The 22,389-nt window shown below is 36.1% G+C and overlaps 3 protein-coding genes across 3 annotated transcripts; all 3 read left to right on the forward strand.

Moving 5' to 3' along the window:
- The first annotated feature begins 3,612 nt into the window (after positions 1 to 3,612).
- On the forward strand, positions 3,613 to 11,347 carry LOC111436122 (pleiotropic drug resistance protein 1-like). Its single transcript, XM_023073810.1, has 24 exons — positions 3,613 to 4,150; positions 4,560 to 4,680; positions 4,763 to 4,851; positions 4,924 to 5,008; positions 5,097 to 5,256; positions 5,341 to 5,417; positions 5,503 to 5,556; positions 5,661 to 5,751; positions 5,848 to 6,149; positions 6,242 to 6,523; positions 6,689 to 7,005; positions 7,087 to 7,247; positions 7,344 to 7,447; positions 7,546 to 7,702; positions 7,778 to 7,882; positions 7,961 to 8,121; positions 8,271 to 8,603; positions 8,704 to 8,994; positions 9,088 to 9,171; positions 9,253 to 9,386; positions 9,536 to 9,763; positions 9,879 to 10,050; positions 10,574 to 10,828; positions 10,923 to 11,347. The coding sequence occupies exons 1-24, from the start codon at positions 3,900 to 3,902 to the stop codon at positions 11,178 to 11,180; spliced, it is 4,272 nt and encodes a 1,423-aa protein (XP_022929578.1). The 5' UTR covers positions 3,613 to 3,899; the 3' UTR covers positions 11,181 to 11,347.
- A 1,052-nt stretch (positions 11,348 to 12,399) lies between these two features.
- On the forward strand, positions 12,400 to 13,183 carry LOC111436227. Its single transcript, XM_023073961.1, has 2 exons — positions 12,400 to 12,684; positions 12,806 to 13,183. The coding sequence occupies exons 1-2, from the start codon at positions 12,584 to 12,586 to the stop codon at positions 13,113 to 13,115; spliced, it is 411 nt and encodes a 136-aa protein (XP_022929729.1). The 5' UTR covers positions 12,400 to 12,583; the 3' UTR covers positions 13,116 to 13,183.
- A 4,691-nt stretch (positions 13,184 to 17,874) lies between these two features.
- Positions 17,875 to 19,684, forward strand: LOC111436226 (probable indole-3-pyruvate monooxygenase YUCCA4). Its single transcript, XM_023073959.1, has 4 exons — positions 17,875 to 18,711; positions 18,784 to 19,032; positions 19,107 to 19,229; positions 19,362 to 19,684. Exons 1-4 carry the CDS (start codon positions 18,067 to 18,069, stop codon positions 19,596 to 19,598), a joined length of 1,254 nt encoding a protein of 417 aa, XP_022929727.1. The 5' UTR covers positions 17,875 to 18,066; the 3' UTR covers positions 19,599 to 19,684.
- The last annotated feature ends 2,705 nt before the right edge of the window (positions 19,685 to 22,389 follow it).

Below are 22,389 nucleotides of genomic sequence, written 5' to 3' on the forward strand. Positions count from 1 at the left end.
TTAAAAAAAAAAAAAAAAAAAAAAAAAAGTGGAAGGATTAAATTAAAATGATATAATAATTAAGGATTAAAAAAATAAAAAGGATCTTACTGACAAATAGATTGTGGAGGTGGAAAATAGGAGGGACAGATCCGTGATAGGAATGGGAAGGAACCAGCTGTCATCCTTCCTATTCCTTTGTCTCCACATCTCTTTATTTATTTCTTTATTTCTTTATTATTTTTACTTATTTTCCTTATATAATTCATAAAATATCTCCAAATCTTGGTTTTTCCCCCTACAAATCTAAGATTTTACTTACCAACTATTTTTTTATTTACTAGTTCCAGCGATATAGTGACGTTTTTCCAGCATGTTTTGTCATCACTTATATATATCTTAGAAATTTTGCTCCAAACAAAGCATATTTAACTTTGAAGCTCCTATGACTGAGCCACCGAAAAAGAAAGTGCACCTTATTGATATAGATAGTGACTTTCAATTCTTTTGAGTCTTAAGATCTAGCTCATTCAAATATAGCGTGAACTTCTTTTTTAATTGTAAGGTCTAAAGGAAAAATAGGAAAAGTGATTCCACTGTAATATTACAATAATATTTCTTTTTAGCTCTGAAAAGACAAATATGATTCCAAGGGGATAATTGAAACTTTTCAGATAAAATAAGAACAGCCCCATATTCAAACCGTCCAAATTAATATAAGGCAACGTTATGGAATCAGATGCATGTATCATAAAAAAATAATATAGATTTTAAAAAATAAAGGGATTAATTTGGATGAGTTGGGTGAATTAATTTAAAATAAGAAAAAGAAATAGTTGACTATGGACCGACCCATCTTCTCCGGATCCGTGGGGATTTTGTACCCGTTGAGGCAATATTATGATTATCCCAATAATTATAATGTTTGGTCCGTGCTCCATTTTCTTAATACTGCCTCGAAACCCACAATACGGTGTCGTTTTTCATTACCCCTTATTGCAAAATCTTAGTCAAAAAATCACACACCTCTCTCTTCTCGCCCCGAGGAAGATCAGTTCCAAAAAAATATACATTTTCGTACACTTGTTTCCACGTTGTTTTATTTGACTTACAACGTTAAATTACAAATATATTATAATATAAATATAATTCATATTTATTTTATTTTTAAATTTTTAGCTAGCGATATGTTGTAATTTATGAATGTTTAATGTATTGGTTTTATGAGATTTTAGTTATTAATGTAATATGTAAAGTGGATAAGTAATTTTCTTTTTTTTTTTTTAAAGAGTTACGGTAATATCCCATATGAGTTGGAGAGAGAAATAAAACATTTATGACAATATGTAACGAGCCAAAACGGATTATATCTACTAGTGGTGGATTTGTGCTATTACAAATGATATCAGAGCCAGATACCGGAAGGTGTGCCCAACGAGGACGATGGTTGTCCAAAGAGGGTGGATTGTGAGATCCCACGTCGGAGGATGTTGAGTCTCCGATATGACATCTCATATCAGTTAGAGAAGGGAATAAAACATTGTTTCTACTAGCAGATGTGTTTTTAAGACATGACCTTGATGTTTATACGTAACCGGGCAAAACAAACCATATTTGAAAATCCAACTCACTCCGACCCAAAAAAATAAAGAATTGGGTTGGGTTGAATTATAATCCTTATCCTATTTCGAGTCGATTAAAAAATTCCTCTAAATTCAATCCATATACGCTATAAATAATATGGATTGAAAAAAATATTATTATGATAATGGGAACCCTTGGTCGGGATAAAAAATCCAAACAATAGAGCTTTAACTCTCGAATCGAAACAGATTTTTCGGTTTTCAAAAAATTCAATCCAACTCAAATAATGAAAATAAAAAAAATAACAATCTGACCCTTATAGTTTGGAGTTGAGTTTAGTAGTACGTGTCGAAATTTTGATGTTCGTATAATATTTAATTGGAGAAGTCAAAATTGATTTTGAATTGGAATAAATTAAATGGTATGAATTAATTAAAAATATTTGAAAGATAAGAAATCTCTCCACGACCGATGAAGACATGAATAAAAGTATTATGATGTTTGAAATCTTAATTATGTATTAATTAAAAAAGAATCTTAATTAAAAATAACCGTTTAGCTGTTCAGCCGACTCTGCCTCCCGAAGCAAATATAAGTTCGTATATGGTTGAGGCTTTGATTTATTTGTTTAATTTTGGATTAAATTTAATTTTAGTCCAATAAAACATTAATTTAATTAAATAAAATACAAATAGTTTTTTTTTTTTTTTTTTTTTATCGATTTTCTACCTGAATAAAATATTAATCGTAAAATAAGCATTGCGATCCCACTAAAAAGGACCATCCTATGTTGATTGGTACGAATTTGTGTACGAGCCAATTTATCGATAATTTAATTAATAATTTCCATATTCAAGAAAATTAAATAATTAAATAATTAAATTAGCTTTGGTTCGGTATCTGGCCGGCATGTGAGTCATGTGGGTGAGTCATTTATTGAATAAAATTGGATGAAGTATGAAAATGGAGAAAGCAAATCGCGTGAATTTTTCAAATAATTCTCTTTTTTTTTTTTTTAGGTTATATTAATAAAAATATTCTTATTTTCTTTTAAAATAAAAAAAATAAAAAAAAAGTTCTATTTCTTCACGATGATGTTACAGTATTTAAAAGCACTCCGCAAGTAGTTATTGGAGTCATGACATGCAATTACAAGCAATCATGGTGAGATCTATCTTCTCATAAACCATTATGATTTTTAACTCTACAACCTCACACGTGTGCATAGACCCACTAGCGGGTGTATACATGATGTGCATAAATACTGTAATGTACGTGTTTGTACTAGTCATAACTGGGAAGGATCCTGATACACGTGACGTAGAAAAATGCATAAGATACCCATAACTTTTAAATCATGGTATAAGCTTCCTTTTTTTCATATTATTCATAATTACACATATGGGTTGGTCTAGCTGGAGTTACTAATTATTCTTATAACTAGTTTGAATTTGTTCTTCAAAATCCAATTTAACCTACTTAAGCCCATGACATCGTATTAAGGCATAATATACGATACAATTCATTTCATGGTACCAATTAAATCAACTTTTGGCTCGAAGATAACTTAAATTGACCAAACAAGGGTCATACTAACCTCAAAAATACTTCTAGTAACGTCAAAATCGGCTATGGAACTGTCCAAAATGGTAGAATAGAGTCGTGATACTTCAAATAGATTAGAACCAAGTCAAATAAGTCATCTAAGGCGAGCTAGAGCTACTGAGCGTAACGGAGTGTAGGGGGACGAGTTAAGGCATGAGTCACAGTTTGGGACGAATTGAGCACGTGCACTAGACATGAGGCGACTACACGATACACAAAAATTCAAAATTATGGCTCCGAATATTATTTAACTGGAAAAGAAAATATTATTCCATATTTGATATATTAAGAAATATTAAAATATAAAAAAAAATAATAATAATTGAAGAATCTGATGGGAACGGGATTGACTTCATTTGTGTGTTACCCTTTTTCCACCCTTCTTCGTCTTCTTCTTCTTTCTGTTGCTGAACAAATCATATCATTGAGAAGCACATGACCATAATAAACGCAACATCCACCATTATTGGAGCTGACTCTTTATTTTATTTATTTATTTATTTTCCATTTTCAATTTTCTCAACCTATATATACTGCCCTCCTCTGCCTTCCATGTCTCATCAACAATCCTGCTGAAGAACCACGGCGAGAACCCACCGGCATTGCCGTCCGACTTCCCTCCATGGATCCCTGAGATTTCTGGACTCTAACTCTAACGAATCATACCTACAGAGTTCGTAGTTGAAGCGTTTTAAGCTGTTTCGGAGGGTTTGTTTGGAGGTGATTTTGCTATGGAAGTTTTCTCCAGGTCTTCGTGTGGAGATGACGACGAAGAGGCTCTGAAATGGGCGGCGATCGAGAAGCTTCCGACGTATTTACGGATACGGAGAGGGATATTGAAAGAGGAGCAAGGTGAAGCTAGGGAGATCGATATACGGAACCTTGGATTGTTGGAGAGGAGGCATGTTTTGGAGAGGCTTGTCAAGATTGCTGAGGAAGATAATGAGAAGTTTCTGTTGAAGCTCAGAGACCGGATTGAAAGGTTAGTTCGAACTCGTTTCTGAAATCATTCAAGCTCAGCCAAACCTTGATGATGAATTCAGTATTACTTTTCTCTTGAACTGAATAGTGTTACTAGATGTATCAATAACAGTTCATTAGTTTCGAATTTTTTTTCTTCTGGTATGATTATTTAGTATTTCCATAACGCTTATGATTTGTTTGGGAAACTCTGCGATTTGAAGTCGACTGTTGATAACGATTTTATGTTCATGGATTGCTGTTGAATACTTTAAAAATAAAATTGTAGTATGAATATTCAAAATAAGCACGTATTTTCGTTTTAAGAATTTGACTAAGATATATGATATAATACTTCGTCAAATTATCACTCAGACTCAAAAACTTCAGTTAATCTAGTAAGTTTAATGCTCCAATGTCTTACAACACAGAGTTGGTCTAGAAATCCCAACAATTGAAGTTCGGTTTGAGCATTTGAATGTCGAAGCAGAAGTTTATGTGGGAAGAAGAGCATTGCCCACAATGTTCAATTTCTCTCTTAACATATTTGAGGTAATCAAATAAACTTTCAGATTGATATAATCATGTCTTAAGAACTAGATCTCATTTTCTACTTGATTCCGGTTCTTTGCAGGGCTTACTTAATTATCTTCACATCCTTCCAAGTAGGAAGAAACCACTATCAATTCTTCATGATGTCAGTGGAATTATCAAGCCTAAGAGGTAAACGATCAGGAACGTGGTTTAAATATGCAGCAGTCGCCATTTTGTAATGCTGTTGTTTTTATTCTGCAGAATGACGTTGCTTTTGGGTCCCCCAAGTTCTGGAAAGACCACTTTACTATTGGCTTTGGCTGGAAAACTTGGGAAAGATCTCAAAGTAAGAATCAAATCCTAAAACTTGTGTATAAACTAAAATACTTGGAGACATTTAATGCCACAGTGTTGAGAGTTCTTGTGGGTTCCAGTTTTCTGGTAAAGTTTCATACAATGGACATGGAATGGAGGAGTTTGTACCGCAAAGGACTTCAGCTTACATAAGTCAACATGATCTGCATATTGGGGAGATGACTGTCAGGGAGACGTTGGCTTTTTCAGCAAGATGTCAAGGAGTCGGATCACGATACGGTGAGTTGCCAAAATGCCAAGAGTTACAGATTATATATTAGCTGAAGATGCTAACTATTCGCTTCCAACTTGAAAATTTTGCAGAAATGTTGGCAGAACTTTCGAGGAGAGAAAAAGCTGCAAATATTAAACCGGACCCTGATCTTGATATCTACATGAAGGTTTGAATTGAAAGAAGCACATCAAAATGGAAAAGAAGTTTTCGGTCTTTTACAAGTTCTGTAATCAATGCTTCAAAACTTGCAGGCAGAAGCACTAGAAGGGCAAGAAACTAGCATAATTACAGACTATATCCTCAAGGTACGAACTCAAATTTGAATATGTGATGAGCCGTCTTCTAATCATAGAAAAAGATAGAATTGTATGTACTCTTTCTCCCTCTCTCTGATAATATCATTTGGCAGATTTTGGGGCTTGAGATGTGTGCTGATACTATGGTGGGGGATGATATGATAAGGGGTATCTCTGGAGGACAGAGGAAGCGTCTTACAACAGGTAAAATCCAGAAGGACTCGTTTCCATTTATCCATTTCATAGAATCCAAGTTGTCGACAAGTCCTTATTTCTCAAATTTCTTGTCAATAAAAACAGGGGAGATGCTAGTTGGACCAGCTAGGGCACTCTTCATGGATGAGATTTCAAACGGTTTAGACAGTTCAACAACGTACCAGATGGTGAATTCTCTCAGGCAATCAATCCATATACTGAATGGAACGGCTGTCATATCTCTTCTCCAACCTGCACCGGAGACATTTGATCTTTTTGATGATATAATCCTCTTGTCAAATGGGCATATTGTGTATCAAGGCCCACGAGAAGATGTTCTCAGCTTCTTTGCACATATGGGCTTCAAGTGTCCAGAGAGAAAAGGGGTGGCTGATTTTTTACAAGAAGTAATTCCCTCTTTTGCACCTACGTTGGTTTGTTTCAGGAGACACTGTACCTTATATTATTATATTGAATGTTCTCTTCTTGTTCATGCAAGGTGACCTCAAGGAAAGACCAAGAACAATACTGGGCAATTCGAGAGGAACCATATAGATTTGTTTCAGTCAAAGAATTTTCTGAAGCGTTTCAGTCATTTCATATTGGTCGACAACTGGGAGATGAGCTTGCCACTCCGTTCAATAGGTCCAAATCCCACCCAGCTACTTTAACAACCAAGAAGTACGGTGTTAGCAAAAAGGAAGTGTTGAAAGCCTGCATATCCAGAGAAATTCTGCTAATGAAGAGGAATTCTTTTGTATACATTTTCAAAATGTTCCAAGTAAGTGGTATTTGGCCCCAAAATTTTGCTCAGATACACAACTTGAGATAAATGTCTGATATTTACTATGTTAAGAGCTGAAGGATGCTAAAGTAAAGCCATTTGAACCTGTAATAGTTTGTGCTCTTCTCATTTCCAACTTCACCAACTTATTTTTTCTTTCAGCTTATTATAATGGCTTTGGTAACAATGACATTATTCCTACGCACCGAACTGCATCGAGACACTGAACTAGATGGAGGGATTTATATGGGGGCCCTGTTCTTTACTCTTATTGTAATCATGTTCAACGGATTCTCTGAACTTGCTATGACTGTCGTGAAACTTCCTGTATTCTATAAGCAAAGAGACCTTCTCTTCTATCCTTCTTGGACATATGCTCTGCCAACATGGATACTCAAGATCCCAATCACCTGTCTAGAAGTTGGCATTTGGGTGGTCATGACCTATTATGTCATAGGGTTTGATCCAAACATTGAAAGGTAAGTAAAAGTAGCCAATTTTACAATTTGAAACCAAGTCTTAATCTGGTTCACTAAACGTGAAAAAACATTCGTTTGCAGGTTTCTCAAACAGTTCCTTTTACTTTTCTGTATCAACCAAATGGCATCAGGATTATTTCGCTTAGCAGCAGGACTTGGAAGAAATGTTGTTGTGGCTACCACATGTGCGACATTAGCTTTACCAGTAGTTATGGTTTTAGGTGGATTTATCGTGGCTCGAGGTAACTTTCATGTTTCATTTCAGTACGACGTGATATAATGAGACCAACTACATTTCTGATTTGTATGGAAAACACAATCCATTCTTTCTTTGTTAGAGGATGTACACCCATGGTGGCTGTGGGGATATTGGGTCTCACCAATGATGTATGGACAGAATGCTATCGCAGTAAATGAATTTCTTGGGGATAGCTGGAGGCATGTATGTACTAAAGTTATCTTTTTGATTCATAGTTAGAATAATATAAAGAGATTCCATCGGCAAAAACTGATAAATATGTTGAGATCTGTGTGCTGCAGGTGCTTCCCAATTCCTCAGAACCATTAGGTGTTACAATCTTGAAGTCTCGAGGGATTTTCCCTGAAGCTTATTGGTATTGGATAGGAGTAGGAGCTACAATTGGATACGTTTTGCTTTTCAATTTTCTCTTCATCTTGGCCTTACATTACCTAGATCGTAAGTCATTCACTGTGTACGATTTTGACATTATAATTTGTACACATTACTAATACTTTGCATTATTTCCTGCAGCATTTGGTAAGCCGCAAGCAGTACTATCTGAAGATACCTTGGCTGAGAAAAATGCTAACAAAACTGGAGAATTCGAACCACCAACAAAGACCAACATCTTCTTTGGTGGGTCATCAAATTGAGACCAATATATTGCCTAGCTTTATCTATAACAATAGCATAATGAATATCTTTATAATGCAGAAAGAGAGAAGGAGAGTCAAAATATATCATCCAGGACATTGTCTACAAGAGTTGGAAGCACCAGTGAATTTAACCATAATAACAACCGAGGGATGGTTCTTCCTTATGAACCCCATTCTATCACTTTTGACGAAATCAGATATGCTGTAGACATGCCACAGGTATTTATTTGAATTTCAGTGAACCATAATGCAAAATTGTATATCAAATGATCATTACAGTAACAGAACAATCTTTTCTCAAGTGGGAACCATGTCAAAGTTGTTGACGTTAGTTTGTGTTCCTTCTTTCGAAATTGACTTTCTTTTAGGAAATGAAAGCACAAGGTGTCGTTGAGGACAAACTGGAATTGCTAAAGGGCGTCAGTGGTGCTTTCAGGCCAGGAGTTTTAACAGCTTTAATGGGCGTTAGTGGTGCCGGTAAAACGACTCTAATGGATGTGTTAGCTGGAAGGAAAACTGGTGGATACACAGAAGGAACCATCACCATATCTGGGTTTCCAAAGAGGCAAGAAACATTTGCCCGTATTTCAGGATATTGTGAGCAAACTGATATCCATTCTCCACACGTTACAGTCTATGAATCATTGGTGTATTCCGCATGGCTCAGATTACCTCCTGATGTTGATTCGGGCACCAAAAATGTATCAATCTTTATTTCTCTTGTTCTTTTAAAAGAAAATTTATTTTGCAAGGATTTATCTTTTATTTTCAGATTATTAACCGAATGATTTTCCATTCCAGATGTTTATTATGGAAGTCATGGAACTCATGGAGTTAACCCCATTGAGAGATGCTCTAGTTGGATTGCCCGGAGTCAATGGACTTACAACTGAACAGCGGAAGAGGCTAACTATAGCAGTTGAACTCGTGGCTAATCCATCCATAATTTTCATGGATGAGCCAACCTCTGGTCTTGATGCCAGAGCAGCAGCCATAGTCATGAGAACTGTCAGGAGCACAGTTGACACTGGACGAACTGTAGTCTGCACCATTCACCAACCAAGTATTGATATATTTGATGCTTTTGATGAGGTGAACACTCTTTTCATTTCAGAAGTTGTTGACTATTTTTATTCTTCTTTATTCTATACTGGAATTGAAAAAACCTTTAATGCTTCATTATAGCTATTCCTCTTGAAAAGAGGAGGAGAAGCAATATTCGTCGGTCCGATTGGTCGCCACTCTTCCCACTTAATTGATTACTTTGAGGTGAGGAAAATGCATTTTTGTGGTTGAAATTAATTTCATGTTTTCCAGAATCTCTAAAATGTGTGATGTTTCTGCATCAAGGGAGTTGAAGGAGTTCCAAAGATCAAGGATGGGTACAATCCTGCGACTTGGATGTTAGAGATCACTTCACCAGCACAAGAAGCTGCTCTTGGGGTTAACTTCACTGACATCTATAGGAATTCAGAACTATATAGGTACAATCTAATAATTATGTTGTTCTTAATCATAACTAAAAGTTTCCACCACTGTCCCAAAGGGTAAAAAAGAAGATTTCTTTGCCAAAAGAATTGTCATGCAATTTATTTGATGTCCATCTATATCATATCTCCCTTCCATTACACAGGAGAAACAAAGCCTTGATCAAGGAACTAAGCATGCCTCCACCAGGTTCGAAGGACTTGTTGTTTCCTACTCAATACTCTCAATCTTTCCTTAACCAGTGCATGGCATGTCTATGGAAACAGCACCTCTCCTACTGGCGTAACCCACCATATACCATCGTGAGACTTTTATTTGCAACTTTTGTTGCCATTCTATTTGGGACAATATTTTGGGATCTTGGCTCGAGAAGGTAATGAGGGGAAAAACAGAGAGTTTTAGTGCTAGCAAAGAGTTTGGACTGTTTTACTTTCCTCATAATCTCTTATGTCTCTAATTGGCTTCACTTTCATCCCTTGGCAATGCAGAAAAACACGACAGGATCTTTTCAATGCAATTGGATCCATGTACGTCGCTGTTCTCTTCATCGGGACACAAAATTCCTCTTCAGTGCAACCAGTTGTGGCCATTGAAAGAACAGTCTTTTATAGAGAAAGAGCCGCAGGAATGTACTCAGCATTGCCATATGCATTCGGACAGGTTACATTAACATTATTTCTTACTACTACTACTACGACTTAAACTTGTACCTCTTTTGGCAAAACATGAACTACAACATTTTGGGTTTATGTGAGATCTCACATCGGTTAGAGAGGAGAACGAAGCATTCTTTATAAGGGTGTGGAAACCTCTCCGTAGTGAACGCGTTTTAAAATCTTGAGAGGCAGTCTGGAACGGAAAGTCCAAAGAGAAAAATATCTGCTAGCAATGAGCTTGGGTTGTTACAAATGGTATCAAAGTCAAACACCGGGCGGTGTGCCAGCGAGAATGCTGGCCCCCAAGGGGGGTGAATTGTGAGATCCCACATCAGTTGGAGAGGAGAACGAAACATTTCTTATAAGGGTGTGAAACCTCTCTCTAGTAGACGCTTTTTAAAACCTTGAGAGGCAGTCTGAAAGGGAAAGCTCAAAGAAAAAAATATCGGCTAACGGTAAGCTGCTTGAATTGTTACGGTTTAAGAATAAGAAGTAAACTGAAAAAGAAGATGTGCCTTGCCTTGCAGATTATGATTGAGCTCCCATATGTATTCATTCAGACGACCATTTACAGTGTCATCGTGTACGCCATGATCGGTTTCGAGTGGACAGCAACCAAGTTCTTCTGGTATCTATTCTTCATGTACTTCACCTTATTGTACTTCACCTTCTATGGAATGCTGGCTGTTGCTATTACACCCAACGACCAGATCTCCAGCATAGTTTCAGCTTCATTCTATACAATATGGAACGTTTTCTCGGGGTTCCTCATTCCTCGAACGGTAAGTTGCACAGATTACTCAATACCATTTCCTTTTCTTTTGGCTCTTGATACAAGTTTGAAGCTTCTTCTTATATGGACTAAATTGATGGCAGAGGATTCCCATATGGTGGAGATGGTACTACTGGGCATGCCCAGTCTCTTGGACCTTATATGGATTGGTTGCTTCCCAGTTCGGAGATATTAAGGACACCCTTCAATCAGGTGAAACTGTTGAAGAATTTATAAGGAATTATTTTGGGTACAGACAGGAATTTCTGGGTGTTGTTGCAGTGGTGCATATTGGGATGCCCCTGCTCTTTGGATTCATCTTTGCCTTCTCAATCAAGGCATTTAATTTCCAAAAAAGATAACAAAAAAAAAAAAAAACGAAACGACATAGTTTTGTCGCAAAATATAGCAGCACCACACAATTACAATGAAGGTCCAGTGTTCATGTTCAAAAGGGAAACAGAGAATAGAGATGTACACATTATGTACACATCTTCATTATAAATCAAATGAGAATCACAATACTAAGGTACACTTTTTTTTCATGGTTCATCATCAATCGCGCTCGTAGTCTACATTAAATTTGATAGATTGTGTTAATTTTAGTTTTTTTAATTTTCAATTTCATCCCTTTAATCTTCAAACTTGAATAACGGTATTAATTATACTCTCGGTTAAGTTTTTGTTTCAACCACTATTAAAAAGGTTTCTCATACATATTTGAAGTCGAGCATTACTCAATAATAACCACAAGTCCATCTCTAAAAAAATAAGACCCACACATAAAGAAATGAATTTTTTTGTTCTCTCTAGCCTTTGACGTCGTTACCAACAACAACAAGTGTAAGCAAGATCCAAGTGCCAATGTCGTTGAAGGTGACAAAGTTATGGTAGTTTCATCGACTTTGGTGGTGAGAAGTTTTAGCTTTGCTAAAATAGAGGCGACCTTGAAGGGGCAGGAATACGTTAAACTAATCGCTTTCTCGATTGATGTTAAAATTCAAGAATATATATATATATATATATATATAATTTCCACGATTTAATGAAGAAAAAGTTCATAAGCGTGTAAGAGATATATGGATATGGATAAATATCTTTTGGGCGTTGGGCGGAATGAAGCAAAGGGAGACCATGACCGTTGTGTCCTACTCCAAACTAAAAGCCTTCCCTGCACGCGTCTGCATAAGTCTTCCAAGACGGCAAGCAACCCTCCCCCACCTCCACCCCATGCCAAATTATTCAATATCAATATTTGTTTTACACCCTCACATATACCATTAAAAAAAAAAAAAATACGATATTGTTCCCTTTGAGCATAAACTCTCGTGTCTTAACTTTTAATTTTTTCAAAAAAAAAAAAATCTCCGACCAATAGAAATAGGACTCCTTTCTTATAAACTCATGATATTCCTCTTAATTAGCCAACGTGTGACTATACTCCTTTTAATAATCCTCAACACCCGACCCTTAGTTATAAAATATTATTAAATTTATTAGGGTAAATAAAGCTAAATGGATATGGGATAATCATTGTTGTTTGACAAAATTTGATAGAAATAGCATTTTATAATTTTAATTAACCGTGACACACGGTGGCTGTTCCAAACTTGCTGGACTTCCCTAGCCGTCGTTCTCATTTCTCAACTACCGTGGGCTGACCAACAACCTCTTCTTCTTTTTAACTTCTCCATTTCTCCATCTCCTTCTCTCCCAAATTCCACAGTTCCATAAACACACCAACACAGAAATTCATCAAAAGAAAATGGCTATGTCCACCACCACTTGTTGCCTGAACAACCTCAATCCGCCGCCGCGGCTGCTCCCGAAGTCCACCACACCCACCACCAATCAACTCCTTCCACGGTAATTACTTACTTACCACACTCCGATCATTCATTTTGGTTCTGTAATTGAAGAAATCGATCTGCTTTCGAATTTACAAAACCCAGGGATTAAATTTAAACATCTGTGTGGAATTGGGCAGGAATGGAAATGGAGAACGGTGGCAAAAGCGGTGCGTTTTGGGGGTGGTCGGAGTGGCAATTGCTCTGCAAATGGTCGGAGAAAGTGGCGGCGTAGAAATGGGAGATGTCAATTTTGTTGATTCCAGAAAATGGAGCGAAGAAAGAATGTGCCCACAGTGGCGGCTCAATTCCCTCGAAACCATCGTGCCGGAGAATCTTCCAAGGCCGGCCGCCCGCCGGAGATGGGAGCCCGCCGCCCTTCCTCGCACAGCGCCTCAACTCCGAACCATACATACATCTTCCCTCTCTACTCGCTGCTTCTCTCTGTAATTACCAAATCCCTAAATGCCAATTCTTCAATACCATTTTACAATATTACAATATAAGTAATAATCTTATAAATATATTTGGATTATAACCCAATTTTTTAGTTGGTCCGGTTGACTCAACAAAACAAAAAAAAATGTCAACCCTCAATCGACTTAATCTTATAAATATATTTGGATTATAACCCTATTTTTTAATTGGTCCAGTTGACTCTACAAAAAAATGTCAACCCCAACTGACTCAAATATAATTAAGATCCGTTGAAATTATGGTAATCACTTATTTAGAAGGTTTAATTTCATATTAAATGTAAAATTAGAAATTTATTAAACACGACCAACCATACATTTATAAAGACGTATAAAAGAAAAGGTCAAAAATGTCAATTTAACATTTAAGGGGCCCAGAATATACAAATAAGTTGGGCCAGGAAAGGGCAAGTGTATATATGGGCTAAGCCCATGTTACTGACTTTATCCAGTTTGAAATGGGCCCTCAACCAGCTTTTGAACTGAACCAATCATAATTGGGCCGTATTGGGCTAAAGGCCCATATAGTTAGATCAGTAATGGGCCGGCCGTTGAAATGTTCTAATCATTCAAATCAATACGTATGATTAGATAATAATAGTATAAATAATTATTATGGACAACATAAATATAAAAGAGAGAAAAAAATGTCCCCTATAAAAAAATGATCGCTATGAACCACTTATTTTTGGATTATAGTAGGTAGAAAGGTTAAAAGATAACTCGACTTCACTCTTTCCGATGGTCTTCCATGAAGGGTGTGGTTGGATAACTCTTTCCCGGGTCAATTTCTATAGAGAGTTTAGTTTCCAATCTCTTCGTGAAGCGATCGGTAAGAGATGTTCATTTCTGATGATTGGTACTCTCACACGATTTAAGAGAATAAACACTTATTTACAGTTTAAAAAAAAAAAAACTATGAAAAACTCATTGAATTAAAGATCAACGAGTTGACCTAAAAAAATTGTATGATAATTTTGTTCGAAAGAGTAAAACTTTCTCTTATCCAAAAGGAAAAAAAAAACGTCTTTATTCAAAGGAGAAAAGTAGGTAAACGCACTAGATCACGATAAATATTTTAAACACGTTTATTTTTTCTCTCTTCATGAACTAAACGTGCTTTATACATGGGAAAAATAAATATTTAATAATATTCACAACTTTATTTTATGGGTTGTCATTTATACATGGGTTCTCGCCTGATTTAATAATAATAGGATGAGTATTTAATGATATCTCATGCGTTATTTTAATATTGGGGTCAAGAATACAAATATGTGTAACTATGGTTTCATTTTTTATGCTACCTAAAGCTTCGTCTATAATTTTAGGTTCAAATTTCATTCTCGGTGGTTTAAATGCATGGTACTTCCTTATATAAGGACATGGGCCCACCAGGCGAATGCCCAATTTTCGTGAACCCAAGGCCTACACGTAGGCTTACGCTCTCACACAATCGAACCACATAAAGAAATTGGACATGAAATTATTCTCATAAGTACGCATTAGTATAAATATAGGAGGAGAAGTAATTCATGCAAGCATACAATACTACCATGTTATCATGACATACATTATCTACGAAGCTAACGTACCTAATCATAACATTTCTAACATATTTCAGTTCATGGTATCTTGAGAGTCGTTGTATAGAAGAATGATGCATCAAATATACACATACACGGTTATATTATTATCACATAACACATAATAAACAACCACAAAAACATGTTAATTGTACAATACAATAATTTCATCAGACCAAACTTTAGACGTACCAGCCATGCGTTAACTTAACGTTCATGCTCATTTTAGTATTCCCAAGCTTGCTTTAGTTGAACAATGCTAGGTTCAGCTTCACGTGCTTCAGTTTCATCTATAACTTTTCGTCCATTCAAAAACCAAGCTTAAAGTCTCTTTCTTTATGAACGGCTGAGAACGAGTGGAACACGAGAGATGGTTGATTGGTTGCATGAATTCAAGCGAGTCACTTTCTTTAAGAAAAAAAAAATTATAACTAAAACGTTCAACCACGAGTGAGATGACGAGATTTGAAGCTTAGACTTCTTATCCGATAACATATATTATTATCAGTTGACTTGTTTCTTAGGTTGAGGACGATCGACAAATTTTTAAAAAGTATATTCTTTCTATATCATGATGATGATTCGATAACTTTCGGCCTTCCCTGTCGGGAGGAAAAAAAATTATTCGATCTATCAAATAATGGGACGGGATTGTTTTTGCATCACACAAATGCATATGATTGAAGTGAAATATTTATAAATCCTTTTCCAAGTTTGCGGAGGTCTTTTTTTCTATTTATATTCCCATTTCGAGCAAACCAAATAAAATCTTCCACCACAAAGGTGATAGATGGGATGACATTTCCATTGGTTAGGAATCCTTTAAAATTTTAAAATTTTAAAAATTAAAAAATTAAAAATTTAAAAGATAAATAAAATTCTCCTCTTTTTTATTCTCTTTTTGACCGATATAGTTAAAATTCCATATTCTGGGCCTCTGATTTGGGCTTTATTGGGCCCAAATGTTATTTATTTTGTATTATTTAAATATTTAAAAGTTCTAGTGATGGAACCCTGACCGTTCGATTGACATTGAAGTATGCGTGATTGATGGAACAGTGGACGGCCTGGATTCAAGGATAAGGATCCAGTTAAACTGCAGTCAAAATATTTCCACAAAAAGGAACCTGGAGTTAAGCGGGTGACACGTGGCTGGGGACTTAATGACGATAATACCCTTCCCTATCAAATCGAATTGCACTAATCCTCTTACAAAAAAAACTGAGGGTCGCTTCGCTTCGTTGTAAACGTGTCAATTCGAAAAGGGAGGGATGTCAGGGTGGTTTTGGTCATTACGAGCAGGTGGGGACCACATACAGATATTTTGTTGGCTGGAATTGGCTCAGTGGACCCACCTTACCGTCACGTGGTTGTCTGATTGGGCAACTGTGACGGTTGACTTTGGTCACGTGACGTCAACCTCCACCGTTTACCCTCGCTAATTCGTTTCATACAAAATTGTTTTTAATATTATTTTTATTTTATTTATTGTTTTTTTGGAAGATTAAAAAAAGAAAGGGGAAAAATTAAGAAGAATTATGTCCAAATGGTATTTTTGTAATAAGTTTATAAACAAACTATCATCGACTGTTCCACTTTCCACGACAAGTCGAAATTATCCAATCTAATTGTAACAAGTCACCCATCATAAATACTGTCCTCTTTAAGTTTTTTCTTTTAAGGTTTTAAATCGCATCTATTAAAGAAAGATTTTGACACCATTGTATGGAATACTTCGTTCCTTTCTTCAATCAATGTGAGATCTCACAATCCACCTCCCTTGAGTGCCCCCAGATTCTTGTCGAGGTTGGAAAGATTAAATAAAATGATTTAAATTAGAAAGATTTTGGGAAGAAGATGACCTATAAATCTCGAGACATGACCTCAAAAATTTGCAACTAAGGTCAAATTTTTGTGTTTTTATGGAAATTGGGTTTCGTATAAAACTTTGGTTTTTGCATCACTTAATTGTACAAATCCAAATCCCTAATGATTCCAAAATAGGGGACTTCTCGAGGTGGGAAAATTAGCGTAGAAAAAAAAAAACCAAAACGCAAGTTGTTTCTTATGTTTCGTAAGTCATAAACTTGTTCTTTTATATTTCTTGGGTTTAGATTTACATACTAGAGTCATTCAAGATCAAACTAACTAATAAAGTGATTCGAATCACGAGTTTTCTTTACTTTTGATCTTGATCATCAAGGTGATCCGTTCCAAAATTTCTTCTTAGATGATTCTTAATTATGTAGGTGATAGCTCAACCTAGGACAGTAGTATATTTGTTCATAATTCAAATTCCTTCGAGAGTCGTTATGAAGTGAGATGAATAGTTCTCTTAAAAGAATGACAAAATTGTACGTTCTATCTATGCAATTTATCTGAACGGGAGGCTATACATATATATAATTTAAGCTAATGAGTAGGTAATTGTGACTTTGCTTTCTTTTTTGGCTCTGTCGCTGACTTTGTGCAATATTATTTTGTATGCGTGATCTGTAAATCTTTATTTATTAAAAGTTGGATGATCGACAAAAATCCAACAAAAAAAAATTGAGAGAAAAATTTAGAGAGAGATTGATCTTAATCTAATTATTGACTTTGTGACCGGAACCATATATAAACTCTCCATCTCTGCGAATGAGGGTGAAAACTTACCAAACAATGGATTGAAAATTGATTGTTTAAAAAAAAAAAAAGGAGAGCTTGGAAATGGTCGTGGCTATGGAAATAGGTCTGCGAAAAGGAAAGTTCTTTAATTTCCCAAACATTCGAGATTTCGCATAATCTTTGTATCAACGGGATAAGTATTAATTAGTGCTTCATTTCTATGTCAAACAAATGGTTTCATTTTTCAAATGTGACGGGATAGACATGAGTAAATATGTTCATCGTATAAGGTTTTATTTACAATTTCATAAGTCGGGATTCTTCAAAATAAAGATAGCTCATACGAGCACATTTAGAGTCGTTCTTTTAACTTGTAGAAAACGAAGGTGGGGGGATAGATTTCTCTCCGTAAAGTAAATAGGGTTGGAGTCGTAGATTACATTCTCGGTCCCGAACAACATCGTCCCTACCCCATTTTTATAATATCTACTTATTTACTAAATAAATAAATAACTATATATCCCTGCAGCAGAGACGCTAAGTAGAAAGAGCCTGGAGGAAAACTGAACCAAATCCCTTTCCTTCACCTTCACGCCTCCATTAAAGCCCCTCTCTTGCTTTCTCTCTCTTCATCCATTTATACTCCACGCTCCTTCAAATCTCGCCCAGAAAAACAGAGTAAAACCCCCAAAGGCCAAAACAGAGCAACCCACAAAAAACAGAGCCACCTTGATGGGTTCTTGCAAACACCAAGAACACGATCAACCACAAGAACCCAAATGCGTATGGATCCATGGCCCCATAATTGTCGGCGCTGGCCCATCAGGATTAGCCGCCGCCGCTTCCCTTTCCCACAATCGAATCCCTTCGCTCATTCTCGAGAAATCCGATTGCATCGCTTCCCTTTGGCACTACCGGACCTACGATCGCCTCAAACTTCATCTCCCCAAGCATTTTTGCGAGCTTCCTCTTATGGGTTTCCCTCAAAACTTCCCAAAATACCCTTCCAAACATCAGTTCATTTCATACATGGAATCCTACGCTTCCCATTTCTCCATTCAACCCCGGTTCAATCAGACCGTTCTCGCCGCTGAATTCGACTCTGTTTCCCGGTTTTGGAGAGTCTCCACTCAAGATACTCAGTACATTTCGCGCTGGCTCATCGTCGCTACCGGTGAAAATGCAGAGCCGGTTATTCCTGAGATTCTGGGGATTGAGCGGTTTACTCAAACCGTGGTTCATACTAGTATGTATAAGTCCGGTTCGGAATTTAAAAACCAGAGGGTTTTGGTCGTTGGTTGTGGGAATTCCGGTATGGAAGTTAGTTTGGATCTCTGCAGACAAAATGCCATCCCCCATATGGTTGTTAGAAACACGGTAAGTATTTTCTTCAATCACGGTAAATTTAGTTTTAACCTAGGGTAAATTAATCATTTATTCGTCGTCTAGGTTCATGTATTACCGCAAGAAATGTTCGGATTCTCGACATTTGGAATAGCGATGGGGCTTATGAAATGGCTACCTCTAAAATTGGTGGATAAGATTCTTCTTTTAGCTGCCAATTTGACTCTAGGCAATACCAATCAATTAGGTCTCCGACGACCGAAAACCGGTCCGATTGAGCTCAAAAACGCTACAGGAAAGACCCCGGTTCTCGACGTTGGAGCCCTGTCGTATATAAGATCAGGGAAGATCAAGGTAAATTGATATCCATTAGTTGGTTAATTAATTAAAGACTTTATGATATAATTTTTTTTTTTTTTTGGATGAAGATAATGGAAGGGATCAAGGAGATAACAAGAAATGGAGCGAAGTTCATGGATGGACAAGAGAAGGAGTTTGATTCGATAATCTTAGCGACCGGGTACCGGAGCAATGTGCCAAGTTGGCTCAAGGTATCCGATATAATATAATTTATTGCTCATAAAATTCGTATTGTTTCGGTTTGGACAACGGATGTTCTCGAGTAATAAATTTAGAGTTTAGGGTTTAGTTTAATGGATGTGTCTAAGGATTATGATTTGCAGCATGGGTGTGATTTTTTCACGAAAGACGGGATGCCGAAAACCTCGTTTCCGAACGGGTGGAAAGGCGAGAGGGGGTTGTACACGGTCGGGTTTACTAAGAGAGGGCTGCTCGGAACCGCGTCGGATGCCATGAAAATTGCCGACGACATTGCCGAGCAATGGCGGGCAGGGTGGAATGAGGATGACAAGAATAAATCTTCGTACGTAATATTCGTTAAAGAATTTGAAAAAAAATGAAGTAATTTTGGAATGAGACCGTTTTGGGGTTGATTTGTAAATACATCAATTTTGAACGGGGCGTATAATGCCTTGTTACCAATGAAACTTGAGAAAGCTTTGTAAAAAAAAAAAAAAAAAAAAAGGGAAATTGTCAAATAGAATGTAACTATTTTCAAATACGTCCTCGAATTTTAGTTATTTATGTAAATATCCCACCGGGTGTCATGGAAAATAGAATAAAATAGTAAATTTTGATTGAGGGTAAAAATAATAATAATAATAAATTAATTAATTAAGTCTCTCAAGAATCACTACTGAATGGGTGTGATGTTCTAATAATTCAAATTCACTACGAGTAGATATCATTTTTTTTAGCTTTTTTGGGCTTCAATCCAAACCCACCTTTATCAGATATTGTTCTTTTTGGATTTTTCCTTTCGGGATCCCTCGGTGTTTTTAAAACGCGTCTTTTAAGGAAAAGTTTCCACACTCTTATTAAAAAAATCGATGTGCAATCTCACAATCCACTTCTTTCAAGGCCCACATTCTTAATGACGCACGTTCCTCTCTCTAATCAATATAAAATCTCACCGACGTTATTTAGGTTTTAGTCTGTGTTTAAATCACGGACCCACCATTTTAGGTCTTAAGAATTTTGGAGGGTTGGAAACAAAAGGAAAGAGTGATGGAGTTGTTGTGAGCTAATCTCTGTGGCTCTCTGCCGCCATAAGACAACCTATGAGCTAAGCTCAGCTCCAATACGCGAGCTGAAACAAACACACTATCCCAAAACACCCCCATCCCTATCACATCCTTCCATGCTTACGTCACCCTTCCCCTTCCCCTTCCCTTTTATTTTTTATTTTTATTTTATTTTTACATAAATACAAATATTATTTCTTGGCAGATAGACACAGAGACAGGTTTTATTATTATTATTATTATTTCAGTCTTCTTCTTACAATTCTTCCATCTCATCTGTTCCCATCTCTCCCTTTCGCGCGTGGTTGCTGCGCGCAGTTTGTTACAAGTATGCGAGTGGAATTCACGCGCCCTAAGAGAGAGTGACCTCGGGGAGCCCAATAAACCATATACACATATAAGTTGGCATGACATGGCATGCATTTGTACTCATGAATCACTGGAGCTCACCTGCATGCATGCCATCCCCCATGCAAATAAATACACCACCTCTCAATTTGTATCGACCAACTTCATTGATTCATTTGGTATATTATCAATTATCTCGAAAATAGTCGTGTAGATGGAACGTTCACATTTTTATACTAGTTATAGTTTCAACTGGTTGATTTAGATAGACTTAGAGCACACGACTACATAACTTTAAAGCTAAAAATTTCTACTATACTATATATAGTTGCACGGGTCAAAACATTATTAGCTAAAATCTCTGTCTTTATTATCTTCCTCTCTCGTTGTACGGTGATTTTTATTTCCTTATTTCAACTAGTCTTGAGTGTGGAGACCGGGTAGAGGCTTCCTTTGTCGAACTCTCGTCTCACCCGCCCGTTTGACTTTTGGCCTGAATTTGAGTGTTTGACTAATCCAAAAACGAACACTACATTTTATATCTTCAAATTATTTATTGAGTCTAATTCAAAATAATTTTTTAAAAATGGAAAAACCAGGTTCGTGTCCGGTAAAATCTGAGCGAATAGAATGGGCCGAGCCATTACGAATTTATTTTAATGGGCCCACGCCATTTTAATGGGCCGGCCCAATACTTTAAATTTTATCCAACTCATTCATCAAAATTCAATACATGAGTTTGTTAGTTATCTCTTTTTGCGGAAAAAAAAATTATATAAAAATGATCTGTTAAAAATCATGCTTAACTAGTTCAATTTGAGGTATAACTTAATCATGAATATATGTTTTTTTTAATTTATTTTATCTAATAGGTCTGTTCCAGCTCGTTTGTGTTATACCAATTCTGTGGATAAATAAATGCAATTCATGTCGTATTCAATAGCCAACGAATTTATCAATTATGGGTTAGGAAACATTAACCATCTCATCGGTTCATAATGTTCCAATTTTAAATATTTAAAATCTACTGGAAAAAATAAATTTGTTTTTCAATTTCATATAGTATACCTAAAATTCAAATATAACAATTAGATTAGGTTTAAAAAATGTCTTAATCTAACCAAATTCAACCTATGGACACCTCTATTTTTTAGGGATGTTCATATGACCGATAAATCTGACTAGTTTGGACTATCTAACCCAAATCGTAATGGTTGGATTGGGGTGAACTCTTAGAAAATTGAAATTGGGTTAAGGTCAACCCAACCAACTCGAAAATAGAATTCAAATTCAACTCCACTGTATCTTATTTTTAAGATTATTATGAAAATCAATAATATTTAACGCTGGTAACCAATTTTAGTGATGCTCTGTGAGTTGTGAATGTTTAATATGTGAACCTTTCAATATTTTAGTTATTAATGTAACATGTATGGTAGATAAATATGATTTAAAAAAGAAAAACGGACAACTCAACAAAACCTGGAAATAGAGGTTTTTTTGGATTAAATTGGATTGTAAACTCTATTCGGGTTGTTTGGGTCCCAAACTCAATCAACTCGAAATTTCGGGATGGTTAAAAGATTTTCGGAACCCAACCCTAAACCTAACTCAAGTATATCTCTACTAATTTTAGGGTAAAATAATTATCTAATAAGAATAGAGCACGTGGCAAATGGAAAATTGAGCGTGAAAAATAATGGAATAATGCATGCTCATATTTTATTATTATTTTTTTTACCTACGAGAACATTAATTA

Source organism: Cucurbita moschata, unplaced genomic scaffold, assembly GCF_002738365.1.
Source record: "Cucurbita moschata cultivar Rifu unplaced genomic scaffold, Cmos_1.0 Cmo_Scf00052, whole genome shotgun sequence".
Taxonomy (NCBI): Eukaryota; Viridiplantae; Streptophyta; class Magnoliopsida; order Cucurbitales; family Cucurbitaceae; genus Cucurbita; species Cucurbita moschata.

What these genes read in the sequence shown, in the direction of transcription:
- LOC111436122 (XM_023073810.1), top strand. Translation starts at nt 3,900, where the DNA reads ATGGAAGTTTTCTCCAGGTCTTCGTGTGGAGATGACGACGAAGAGGCT. An exon ending in TTACAGACTATATCCTCAAG is followed by an intron (nt 5,557 to 5,660) that starts GTACGAACTCAA and finishes ATCATTTGGCAG; the next exon opens with ATTTTGGGGCTTGAGATGTG. An exon ending in TGGATTTATCGTGGCTCGAG is followed by an intron (nt 7,248 to 7,343) that starts GTAACTTTCATG and finishes TTTCTTTGTTAG; the next exon opens with AGGATGTACACCCATGGTGG.
- LOC111436227 (XM_023073961.1), top strand. Translation starts at nt 12,584, where the DNA reads ATGGCTATGTCCACCACCACTTGTTGCCTGAACAACCTCAATCCGCCG. An exon ending in ACCAATCAACTCCTTCCACG is followed by an intron (nt 12,685 to 12,805) that starts GTAATTACTTAC and finishes GGAATTGGGCAG; the next exon opens with GAATGGAAATGGAGAACGGT.
- LOC111436226 (XM_023073959.1), top strand. Translation starts at nt 18,067, where the DNA reads ATGGGTTCTTGCAAACACCAAGAACACGATCAACCACAAGAACCCAAA. An exon ending in TAAGATCAGGGAAGATCAAG is followed by an intron (nt 19,033 to 19,106) that starts GTAAATTGATAT and finishes TTTTGGATGAAG; the next exon opens with ATAATGGAAGGGATCAAGGA. An exon ending in ATGTGCCAAGTTGGCTCAAG is followed by an intron (nt 19,230 to 19,361) that starts GTATCCGATATA and finishes TATGATTTGCAG; the next exon opens with CATGGGTGTGATTTTTTCAC.